The 13,504-nt window shown below is 38.0% G+C and overlaps 1 protein-coding gene across 1 annotated transcript in view; it reads right to left on the minus strand.

The window, feature by feature from the left end:
* The window catches only part of MEI4 (meiotic double-stranded break formation protein 4), a gene marked incomplete at its 5' end in the record, with an annotated part of 40,343 nt that overhangs the window by 16,593 nt on the left and 10,246 nt on the right, over positions 1-13,504 (minus strand). Inside the window, one exon of the mRNA XM_009275788.2 lies at positions 8,271-8,827. Within this exon, the coding sequence (XP_009274063.2) occupies positions 8,271-8,827 (557 nt within the window). The remainder of the gene's footprint in view (positions 1-8,270; positions 8,828-13,504) is intronic.

Genomic DNA, 13,504 nt, shown 5'->3' on the forward strand with positions numbered 1-13,504 from the left:
TTCCTGTTCCTTTCAGTATTCTTCCCTGCCACTGTAGGGATTGAGGAAAACAGTACCTGTGCTCCCGATCCTTCAACCAGTCGCCCCAGTGCCCTGAAGTCCCTTTTGATCACTTCTGGACTTCTCTCTGCAACCTCAATTTCCACACACTAAAACTAAATACCTTGCTCATATCACCTCACCCCAATCACCTTTACAGAAAAGGCAAGAGTTTCCCTGAGGGCACACAAACACACAATTCATCAGTTCATCTGAAGACTAAAGTACAAGAAACTGATGTATAAAGAAATACAGCTAACTACTGAAGACACTTGGGATCCTGCTGGCACCAGAGTTTTCACAATAAATTTACTTTAAGCAATGCTATCTTGGCAGAGATCAAGAACGTCTGCATCTTCCTGGGATTTGTGAATTAGGCATCTAAATATCTAATTCATCCAAGAGGCTCGATCCAGTAAACATTGTCAACAGGAAGACAGCATCCCAGTTAAAGAAACAGCATTCACAACAGCTGCCACTTGGACAACTCTGATGTTACTGCTGCCCATTTTTTTAATACTTACTGTAAATACTCTATTGATTATGAAGCAGCAGCTCTAGATACAAAGTCTTCCCTGCCTGAGAGATTAAAATTTATATTACTCTTGATTCCTCCTTCTTAACTAGCCCTGGTCAGAAGCCTAGAGGAGTGAAGAACTGCCTATCTGCTGCTGATGCTGAGTTGCCAAGCCATGTTAATGGATGCAGAAGACACTAAGCAACAAGTGTGAGCTCACCCAGAGCAGAGGAGTTATGGATTCAAATTTTTAATCTGAGGACTGCTTAGAAAAAGTCACTGGATAAATTACAGAAAACAGGTATTCTTTAGCTTTTAGGTTTTTGATCTAGAGTGAGCTGGTCATCCTTAAAGAAATTCAGGGATGTAAATCAACGTCTCATTTAAGCGTCTAAGATTTACAGACAGTCCCTGCAGATGAAAATGGATTTCAGATGTTTATTTCCCAATCCTTCACCCTTCTTCCCTCTGCCCACAATGTGTGAGCTACTTTGAATACCACTTAAAGATGCCAAGTATCTGGCACGCATACCTAGGAAGAACAGAGGTACCTTGTTTAGGGTTGTGGATTTCACTGCAGGAGCTGAGCACTAAAAAGTTAGGCAAGGAATACTCAACTGTCTCTGCAACTGGCTGTAGATAAAATAAGCTCTGTAGAGCCTGTTTCATTTCTATCCTATCGCCATAACACAAACACACACCTTATTTGGGCACACAAAAATACTTCCTCGAGAAGCATGACAAATTTAAGCTATGAGAAAAGGTTCATTAGTAAACAGGCAAAAGAACAGAGAAAACCTAAGATTCTCATTATTAAAGTATGTACACACATTTTAAGCAATGGTTGAGGACTACTATCAAAAACCCCTTGGGATATACAGCCACCTTCAAAAACTAGAGGATGTAAGAGGTAATTTCCCCCCAAGACAAAAAAAAAAAAAGCACCATCTCTGTTAAAAGCAACAAACTGAATTTTCCCATGAAGACAAAGACCATCTTTACAGCAAGAACAGCCCTAGACCTCCATCTGGAAGTGACCAGAATGGAACTAAAGAGCTGGGGTAAGTAATGATGTGATGGAGCTAAGGTGGTCATATCATCTCTTTGAATAACCACCTACTATGGTACCCCTGAGAACAAAAAAATAGAACAAATTTAGGTCCTTTTGTTCAATAACATGGCTACAGTAACAGAAAACAAGGCCTAGATAGAATTCAAACGCTTTTACACAGGCATGATAAATGAAGGACTGAGGGATGGGCTTTGATGTTGCTGTTCCACACGTTCTCAGCTGCAAATATCAGAGATGCCAAAGAAGCAAAATGACACTGCTAATGCGATGCTACAGAAAGTTAAGAGAGCTTTGACAGAAAGCATTCGTTGGAGAGAGACTGGGGGCAGAGGAAACAAACAAACAAAGAGCTTTTGATATATATTTCCTATCATATTCAACAAAAACAAGAACTTCCTGTATTCTTGGGTTAAGGGCCCCCATAAATTTAATTTGTAAATCAAGAGAACGGCAAAGGCCTATTCCATCCCTTTTTTCTCCTCCTAGTGGAAATAATCTGTAATATGCTGAATACTAGTTAATTACTTGGATAAAAACAGGCAATGACAGTCTTTGTTATTAGGAAAAGAGACAGTCCTGACAAAACAGCGTTACAGGCAGGTTGGAAACCATGAATAAAACTTTTTTGCCCTAATGGTAAAAAAAATCCTGCTAACTGCATCCTGTAACTCTTCAATAATTGCAGCTTTAGTGCATGATGTATATCAGCTGAGGCTGGCTGAGGAGGGAAGGTGGGCAAAAGTCTAAGAGGCAGACAAAATTTTCTTTCATTCATTCCTGTCTAGTTACTCCTATGATCCACTTTACTGAAGTAAATGAGAGTCAGCCAGTTTGGTGATTGCTTTAGACTGTAGTGATTTACAAGACAATGGATTTTGATTACCATTTGACTTAAATAGCTTCCTACATAGGACAACAGATCGCTGAGAGAATTCAATTCAACAATCAAGAGGTTCAAACATTGACTCTTACTAGACCATAAAATCCTGGCAACACATTTTAATATTCATACGAATGCACTGCTCTTCCACTATACAAGTAAAATTCTTTGGCCGATGAAAATGAACCATGTCTCAAGAGCCATAATATTCCCCTCGGGACTCAGTTAATTTATGAAAACTGAAGCCCACTAGTTTTATACTTGGGAGCCACCGGTGACATGAATAACTATTTTTAAATCTTATTTGTCCCTGAGCAGGCAAGATTCTTGTAAACTGATGAGTTAAGTACTGTCCTGGCAGTTGCTGACAAAAGATACTGCAAACTATACATGGCCAGCGTAATTTATTGTCACTCACAACTAGTGGGAGCATGTTTATGATTAGTCTCTTCCAGGTAATTTCAGCAATTAATGTATCATACAAATTGTATCCTAAATAAGAAAAGATTCAAAACCATGGTTCTGATTAACGTGTACTTTTTCAATTGCACAAACACACGTACATACATTTCATTATATAATTGTCAATGATATTCAAACATTTCTCTCTTTCTGCTTTCCACTGTACTACATTTCAGCTTGGTATTTTCATGAAGAATTTTGAATCCTTTCTCACACAAACATCCTGTAAAGGCATTAAACTACTACTTAGAATTCTTGAGTTTGCTTTTCTGCTAAAGATATCAACAGTAATATTTGAGCATTTCCAAAATTCTACATAAAGACTTTTAGATGGAACATAAGAAGAGAGAGAAAAATGAAAACAGGCAGTAAAGTCCCAAATAGGATAAGAAAAGTTCCTAGAGGCTATGGTCATGTCTCAGTATCCATTCAGATTCTCTTAACAAAAAACAACTTCAAAACAACTACCCTAAAGGTAGGGTAGCCAATTTCCAAAGGGGACAAGGCTTAAAAAAAAGGAAGGAAACAGCACATAAGTTGTTGTTTGGTTTTTTTTTTTTTGCTTTGTTTGAATGGAGCAGGCAATTCATGACTCTTGACAGCATCTTCGAAGTCAGTATTGATGTTTTAAACATAGCATGAGAAGCAGCAAACAGTTCACTGAAACACAGCTCTTTTCCTTATGGGTCTTGTTCGAAAGAGATTATGAAGTGAGGTGGGGCAGATGGATAAGGTATTTGTTGAACCGGAACAAGACACCAGAAAACAGTCTCTTCCGAGAGCCCTACACAGCTCGACTTTACTCTAGAATCCTGAAGGCAATGTACCATTGTCTTCTATTTTAGTGTTTTAATTAACTCCTTAAAACAAGAGGTCCAAGAAACAGACACAGGTCTCTGTACAGAACCCAGGGTCAAGGACAGGATCTTCTGGCACATAATTGATGCATCAGCCATGCTCCAAATTACAGTGGACCTAAAAAAAAAAAATTATCAGCTGCACCTAAAAGAAGTACAACCAGTGAACTGAACTTCTGTCAACAATGCTGATAAACGAGTGTGACACCACTAGGGATCACATCACATAAATCCTATGTAATGCAGCACCCTGTGACTGCATTTGGCTATGACAGCTTTGAATACAGCCGAACTGCATTGAAAGAAGCCAGATGTAAAAGTATTTTTCTTCTCTCTCCAAAGTAACAAATGAGACTCTGAATTCCTTAACAATAATTCTTTTCAAGTTTTGCACAGCTGTATATATGAGGGATGTAAATAAGACATGTATGAAGTATCTTAATTTCTGTTATAGGGATTTGACATCTAAAGCTAATTCCACATACTACGAAGCTACAGCCAGCGCAAGTTCACCACAGCAGGTTTCCAGGCAAGCTTCAGACACTGCCCATGTAAAAGGAATTTAGTGTCCTCTCTGAAGTGCCCTACTGCAATGAGCTGTGCAAAACCTTCACCAGAAACATAAAACACACATGCTATTCTGAACAGCACAGAGAGTTGGGAATCCCCAGTGCCTCCAACTGTTGCATTTTTCTGAAATAGGAGAAATGATCCCTTGTTCCAAGACATCCGGGACAACAGAAACAAACCTCAACAGAACAGGCACATCTCAGTGCCAGTGAGCAAGTGATGCACCTAGGAGCAGGAGAGAGGCACATTTACTATGTCCCTGTGGAGGTGGATGGAGATAGCTGTTGTCAAGTCCCAAATGGGTAGATTAAGGAAAAAAAAAGTTCCTACGCTTCCTTTCTGAAGGGGAAGAGACAAAGTTTCTACTCCACTGGAGCTGTAATTACATACCATAGCTCCTACGGAAGTTTTCCATGGGAAATGTTTTCCCATGTTTTGTCAGGTAGTAGAGAACAGTCCATTTGAAAAGTAGAGCCAGTGGCTCCACAAACTGAATCCAGTCTCGCAGAGTTTTCTTATAATACAACAGCATTTCTCTCTGCTTCAAAGCAGGACTTGCAAAGAACCTGCATAAATAGGACAGTGGTTCTGCTGACAGTAGAGCGACTCAACATGAATGAACAATTTGCACGTCGAAAGGCAACGCACCAACAGCAATACACCCATACGAACCTCCAAGACTCTCGGTGTTGAGGATTCAAAAACTGGTGACAAGCAAAGCACTTGCTCCACAGATCAGCAGCGACTATCACAGATTTTGCAGCATGAGAGCAACAGCTCATCTGTACCAGAATTAGGCACAGGATCCTCACAAGCTTTTCTGTAGCAGCCATACAGGGACACGAGACTATGCCAGTAGAAGGTGCAGAGGCAGGCCTTCAGGCAGATGATTTAACCTCAGAGCATTCATGCTTCACCCTTAGCAGCCGTGACTTAATATTCCTCCTAGATATTTCCAGAAGGCTTCTTCCAAAAGATTGTGTGTCTGACAACTGTACGCAGACTTCTGAGCTGCTCTCCAAACATTGAGGGAGAGGAGAAAAATTAAAAAGGGAAATTCAAGAGGCTGCTTTTATTTGTAGTTCTTTGATTTAAATGGTTTTAAGTAATATTTCCTTTTATTTTACCTTTCATATCTTAAATGATTTTTTTTTTCCTTTTGATACTCGTGTCAATTTGGAGTTTCAGGTCAAAAAAAATCTATACAAAGTGCACAGCTTTAGGCAACTGAATCCAGGCAGAAAAACTCCAAGTACATGTCTTTGCTGGTTCCTACAGCTTCCAGTGCTTTATAATTAGAAACATCTCAAACAATGGGACTCAACAGTTACAGCAAGTAATTCTGCTGCTGTTTTTCTTCCTTTACATCTAATGTAGAGATAATTACCTCTTTTCCAGTTCTCAAAGGTTTCTTAAGTTATTTAATTTGCTCTACAAAACGTTGGAATTGCTTTTGAAGATGAGGCGTTGTGTAATCCACAGTCATTTCTCTCTTTATTCACTTTTTGAAGATGCTTCTCACAGCCCTTTGTCCTCCTTGACAGCTCCTGACAGTTTTATACGTTAGGATGGCAAAGGGAAAGTTGTGTCAAATACTATAGCTGCATTGGTGGCTGTCTGTACAAATGCTTTTTGACAGTTAGTAAGGTTAGATACAACAAAATTCCTAATATTTTTATACTGCAGGCATTTAAGCAACCTCCTGGAACCAAAATTCATACAGTTTGCCACTCTTTCCAGATGACAGCCTTGTAATTAATGATAATTTTATTTTAAACCTATAATCTTGATGTTTCAATCACCACTTGAGTAAACAGTGATGATTAAAACTGAAGCATAAAGTGTCCCTGGGAGATACTCTGGTACACAGCACATGAAGAATTAGTTAAACAATTTCCACTACTAATTCTGAATGCTACATATTTATTTCCATATTCAATTCAGTTTAAAGAAAACCAAACCTCTAAAAAGAACTTTTCCATAAATCTTTATAAACATTGCAATTACTGCACACAACATTTCTCCTTTTTTCCTAGAAATCTGGAAACTATCATGATTATTCCTTAATAATTGGTTTATACAATTTTTAAACTGTTTGAATCTGATTGAAGTAATGGCTGCCGATAGGAACAACTGTTAAGTCAGTATTTTGGTGGAAGCAAGATACAAAATATCTCATAAAAAGCCATCTGTTTCAGTGAAGTTATTCAGAGAAAAGTTGCCACTTGCAAATTATGTGGACATATACATAATTCCTGAATGATTTCTAAAAGCACTTTGCAGACTTGAAACGTCCCTGATCTATTTAAGCTCCCTTAAACGTCCCTTCTCTCATTTAAGACGTAACACTTCTCGCTTAAGCTTTGCTTTTCTTTCTGTCCTCTCCCCAGGTTCCTCCAATCACCAAGTAATCCCTCTCTGGATAACCTCTTGGTTGTGCTCCTACAATTAACTTTATTTTAATTATTTATTAACTTCCCATTCGGGTAGAGGAGGGGAACAGGTGGAAACACTGGATGTCATCAACTATGAAGAAGTCCTTACTGAGTGCCTGCTCAAGTTTTCTTTGTTCTGTATCCTGTAATCACACAAAAAAATAAAAGGAGTCACACTTGCATGACTCTCTATTCCTAATACCACACAAATGGTATGTATGCTCACATCCTTTCAAAACACTGGCCAGGAACACCTCTAATTAAAAACTAAGTATCACACCATGGTGACATTGAAATAAAAAACACCCTGGTATTAGAGACACAAGGCTCTAGTCCTGGAAAATCTTCAGTATATGAAGTTTTCCTTCTGAATGCTTTCGCTTTCACACATCTAACCAAAATAAGGGCATATCCACCCCCCACCCTCCCCCTTAGTATGGTAATGATATTTGTTTGATATTTACATTCTGGGGTAAATACTTAATACACAATAAGTGGGATTCATTTTAAATTAAGACAAATGGGTACATCTGTCCACAGGTGTAGCAGATGTCTAGGCTCTCATTTTGCTAAAGGCAACTCTAGAGCTCATCCTAAAACAGGGACCTAGTACCTGGGTCAGCATTCTTTAGGCTCCATGGATTATAGGGATACGATCTTAATTTACTGTAATGGTAGCGTAGTTAGGTACATGTGGATACTAAATTGGTATGTCTAAGTCTCAAACAATTCCACCATCATGCTCATTCCAAGCCACTCTAAAAGACAGAATGAAAACCAAAAATCCTAAGACAGACAATGGAATTAATTACTTATAGGAAATCTTGTGAAGACAAACAGGGGATATTTCAGTTGAATGAGGAAACTAACAAGATGATGCATGGAACAATGCAAAATGATGAATACAGACAAAATGCAGCTCAGTCCTATTTGCTGTTTGTGCCGGGGACATGCCATTTCCAAATGCTTCACTCATTTGCTGATTTATCTTTAAGACACAAATTTGCAAAAGTCTAGAGAGTGACAGAGATCTTCTGAAGCAAACCAACCTATTAATCTAGGTGCACAAGAAAGAATAAAAAATTGTATAGTCATTACTTTGTGAATATCGACACTATATCTTCATATAGCAAGAGAAACAATGTGTCTTCCTCTCATATTTTCTATGAAGTTGTTTTAATCTGCCTTTTTAACAATTTATAAAAGTCCTATACTCAGGAATAGACTAGAAGAACTTGCATGCATGAGCAAGAACTTTTTCAAATGCTTTAGAGCATTTATTGTCCATGTAACAAAAAAGAACAATTACAAAAATCTCTGAGAAGTACTCTTCAAAATATAGTAAGACAAACTAATATTTTAAAAAGTGCATAAAAGCAGGAGAATATTACAGTATACTGAAATGGTGTAGGAAAGATGGAAGATGTTTTAAACTTACCCTATTGACATTGTTGTTTCTTAAAATAATCTGAATTAGATTTTTCTTAAATTCTTCCAGCTTCTTGAAACACTTCTTCAAAACATGATTAGATAATTTAGTATCAGTTATTAAACTGATCAAAACACAAACTGCTTCAGTAAGAAAATTAGAAACTGGAAATTTAGGACTGTTGTAAAAAATAGTCAGTCCATCAAGCAACTGAGACACTGAATTGAATATGGTGAAAGAATCATTCTCAAGCTCTGTGAAGTCTGCTTGAAGAATTCCTCCTTCTGACAGTTTTCTTATTTCAAGCAGATGTTGCAAAAACTGCACTGGAGCAGTCAGAGATTCCTCCTTGCTAGTACAGCAAAGATTGAATGGGGGAACTCTTTCCAACCAACGTTTAGAAGTGTCGACATGCTCAGATTGGTGAAAACCAGAAGTTATGCCTAAAGAATCAAATGCATAGTCATTAGACACATCACACCCAGAGTCTTCTAGCTGGCTTGAGTAACTCATAGGGTTTATACATTCCTGATCCAGAAGAGTTTCAGCAGAGGCATCTGGTTTTCCTGAAACACAAATGTAAAAGTTACGTTTGTGTACTACTTAAATACATGCTTCTAGAAAGTGTCGTATTTCCTTTCTCCTCTTGCTTCCATGCAAAAATCACGTAATACATACGTATGCTTGCTCCCCAAGAACTTCCCATGACTAGAATTTACCGTGGAACAAGGTGACATTTTTAAATTAAAAGTCAAAACTTTCAGAAGGTAGTATCTGTTTGTGAACAAGATGTTTTATGCTCATAGTAATATGACTAGCAATTTTGAGTTTAAAATTCCTCATAGTTTCAAGTTTTCACATATATCATTTAAGTGGACATCACACAAACAATTTAAGTGGACATCTATACTCTCATTAATTCCCAGAGAAGGAAATGCATGTAAATTTCTGGCCCCCCAAACATTTTCACTACTTTTATTCTCAAGAACTCAGATTGCTTTTAAAAGACAGTGAAGATCTGTTACTATAAATGCATCAAATAAGATCTTCTCCTTTACTTGTACTCTTTCTCCCCAGGTCAGGTAAGGAATTCTAACAGAGTCAAAGTTGAACAGAACATTACACTTGAGCTGTTTATTATTTAACAAAGAAAAACACTGAGAATCAAAAATTTTTCTAGTCACCACCTGTATCTCATATCATCTTCTCCAAAGACACACAAACTACATTACAGAAGATATGCATTGCATTCACACCATTAAATTATTTTCGTACACCATTGTAGAATCTCTTTCATCCTATTTCACACATTAGATACATTTAAGTCAGTGCCTCTGGGCATAATCTCAGAACTAGGTGACAACAGACTCCCTCTGTGCTATACATGCTACCTATGCCAAAAGATCACAGTCAAAACAAGCAAGAGACATTACAGCAGTGAAGTGGAAGACCAACATGCGTAAACATCTCGGTGCCACGAGGCAAGGCTAGAACCCCATCTGACCAACTGCTGGCTGTGGCCTGCTTACTGGGGCACAGCCACAAACTGCTTCTCCTCTTACTCTTAAAAAACATGCATATACTGTTCATATTTTCCACAAGGATCCAAAGCAATATCATACTCCTCTGTGTTTGTATTCTTAAATGAATAAAAAGATTTTATAGATGGTTTGGTCTGACGGGAAATAAATGTTGTATTTCATGGCAAGTTAAAAAAAGGCATTTTTAACACAGAAAACATCACTAGGCGGCAATCTACAGTATTCTGTACACTAATGAAACACTACTCACGAAAGTTTATACAGACTTCATTAAATACACAATTTCAAATGGAATTCTGACCATTACTTCAGTCTCTGAAAACATACCAGATCGTCCAATGAGGGTATTACTACTGAGATCAAAACTGGAAACGTGGTTTATTTATTTATTGTTGAGTTTCATGCCTTTAACATTCAGACATACTCAAAATTGAACAGGACTGGTACCAACTGATTCATAATGAAAGGACTAACTGTAGGGAAATCAACCGACAGTTCCAGGAGGTAGGAAAAGCAGGTCTTGTAAGGCCAGCCTAGCGTTTTATATATTAACACTGTTCCCAAATGCCCTGCATAGCCAAACTTGGAAAGCAAGCAAAGAAGCAAAGCACACTTCCCATGGTCTGACTAACAGAAACAGGCATCAATCTTTCATGTCTTCTCTCCCTAGAGGAGGTAGGGCAGGTCTTGTAAGGCCAGCCTAGCGTTTTATATATTAACACTGTTCCCAAATGCCCTGCATAGCCAAACTTGGAAAGGAAGCAAAGAAGCAAAGCACACTTCCCATGTTCTGACTAACAGAAACAGGCATCAATCTTTCATGTCTTCTCTCCCTAGGGTTTTGAGCAAAAGACATTCTAGAAGAAAAAAAACTGGAAGTTGTTTTTGGTGCTGTTTAAAGAAAATAAGCCCTCCTAGGGAATCCATCTCCTGTGAGTTTCACTATGTGGATATTTTGTTCCTGTTTTTAACCCCATGGGGCAATATGAAAATTGCTCATGAGGACGTAGCGCCAGGAGTCAAAAGAAGCAAAGCAAGAACTATGTGCAAAAAAAGCCAGATGTATGTTCGCTGATTCTCTTGTTGAAGGAAAAAAATAGCAGAGGTGAAAGAAAGGAGAAGGAAAGAGAAGAAAAAGGGAAGACAAGAGTAATGCAGAAATATCCATAGGAACCAAACTTAAGACCACCCCCAAATAAAAAAGGTAGCATATGCAATGAAACACTCCTACCAGTAGGAGGCAATGTTGGATTTATGCTTAGGTTCCTACTCGCTGAGATACCAAACTCCTGTCCCATGATGAGCTTCCAGAAAACCCCAGTAGCAGCCTATTTCCTGTTCAACGAATAATACAAAATGCTTTAAAAATGTTCAGTCATTGATACGTTCTAGTCATTTGGGGAGGAGGTGGAAGTTATCTTTTAAAAAAATTAATGAATCACCCACCAGGAAATACTCATTATTTCCCTCAAAATGTCTAGAAAAAGCTTATAATTTATTTCTTGAAAGAAGGTAAACTAATCACTTTGTACTTACCTACTATTTAAATGAGAAAGCAGTCTTGATGTTCACACCATGTGGTTATCAAGTACAAAAAAACAAAAACAAAAACCCAACCCAAACAGCATTAAGCCTGCCTCACACTAACAATCATCTTTAAACAGTAATTTCAAGAACATTTGAATATAAATATACTGGAACAAGAAATACAAAAATTTAGCGTGCGTGATAAACTAACCACAAAATTTTACAATGCCTTTATATAGGTAATGAAATATCTGGTCATGAGCAATTTTACAGCCTATTTAAATATGTCACATCAGATTCAGGAAATATTTAAAGTCTTGACTCCTATTTAGGACTTTAGCTCCTTACTACATTAAGATCCTGAGCTGAAAATCAGAACTGCGTGCTCCCCAAACAAAGCAAGATACGGTCACAAGAACAGCCTTGGGTTGCAAAGGCTGAAGAACTGACATCCCTCTACATATATCCACCAACGCAGAAAGTGTTTGGCCTGAAAACCAGCAGTCATTCAAGGGACAAGGGAGTGACTTGCACACTGTGTATAGTATGTAAGCAAGGTTTGTAGGCACTTCTGTGAAGCGTAAGAACTCAAATGCACATACCGCTGTGGGACCATAGAACACAGAGGCTTTTATCAGGGGAGTGAGATGCCAATAAGTCTTATGATTAGAGAGTGTGGAGTCTTCAGCTAGTCCTGAGGAAGCGGACTCTGGCAAACACCAAAATCCACCCCATCTCCCAGGTGAACTCTGTCACTTCTGAATAGCCACCTTAATACAGACACCAAGACTCAGTTCAGGGACAAGAAAGGGAGGAGGGGGAGCCAGTTGCTTCATCAGGACAGGAAAACACCTTTTGTCTCCGGAGTGCCTGTTGCCAGCAGTATGGTCATAAGGATTCTCAGAGCTGTGAAGAGACAAGGGAATGACCCAGCTCCTGGTCCTATTCCTCTTACGGAATAAGAGAGGCAGCATTTGTAATATCCATGTAGCAGGAGCAGGGGTGGTAAAAGATGCTTGCTCAGACACCTGCGCTACTGGTTGTCACAGACCAGACAGTGTTTGAATGAGGAAGGCCATGCTATATGTGGTTCAAAATTTAAAAACTGAAGAAGGGTCCTCAACTGATGAAATTGCTGTGGAATCATAAAATGGCCTTCAAGTCTTTTGAAAAACTTAATATACCTGCAGTTACACCACTAACAGGGATTGTAGCACAGAAAACGGGCTTGAAGGTGGCAGATGTAAGAAACAAAGTGGAAAGATGATTTGAATTCTGCAAAGAAAAAGTTACTTCAGTTTCAAGCAGTAGGCATTGTTTATATTCTCTCACTTTGTGAGCACACGCATGGATTATCACTTGAAAATCAAAAACAATGACGTTAGACGTGTAAAGCTCTTTTAAAACTCAGTTACAATTGACAGGCTCAGTTCCACTTCTAAAAAAAATAAAAATAAAAGAGTTAAAAATTAGACAATCTCAGAAACCTCTTTGATGATACTGCATTCTGCTTTCCAAGTAGGTGTTCAGTCAATAACTTCTAAAAGGAAATGAAAACATATGTGAAATTATTCACATTTTTTCCTATTGTGTTCACTTCTCCACTTCTGCATTTTTCAGGACTCTCTGTTATTCTTCATTTAATCTTCATTGATTGGTTTGTTACAAGTGCACTTTTCATGAACAATGAATCAAGTTTATTCTCTTCTTTAAAAAAAACCCAAACAAACAAACCAAAAACTCCTCACACATATTAACTGTTTTCTTTACCTTTTCTTCATGTGTAAGACTGTCTCTATTCTGCTATTTTCATTACTAACCAAGCTGGCTGGTTGAGAAAAAACATATCTCCTCCCTCATGAACTTCTATGTGTTTAGCACACCATTGTTGTCCTGATCTGGAACCAAGCCAAACTTCTGTATATATCAAAGCAAAGAAATATTGTCTCACATATTTGAATATTTTGAAATAATAATGAAAAAATAATAAAAAGCTTCCAGGATTCTCCAAATGAAGAAATTTTAGAAGCTGTGTATCCCACACTTTGCTTCTGCATTTCCATGTTTTTTTTATAAACAGCTTGGAAAAGAAAGCTCTTCTTTTTAAAGCTAAGGTATTTCATGCTGACATACTTTGTCCCATTTAGGAATAAGTTCACAGAAATGAATATAGGA

Source organism: Aptenodytes forsteri, unplaced genomic scaffold (assembly GCF_000699145.1).
Source record: "Aptenodytes forsteri isolate BGI_AS27 unplaced genomic scaffold, ASM69914v1 Scaffold256, whole genome shotgun sequence".
Taxonomy (NCBI): Eukaryota; Metazoa; Chordata; class Aves; order Sphenisciformes; family Spheniscidae; genus Aptenodytes; species Aptenodytes forsteri.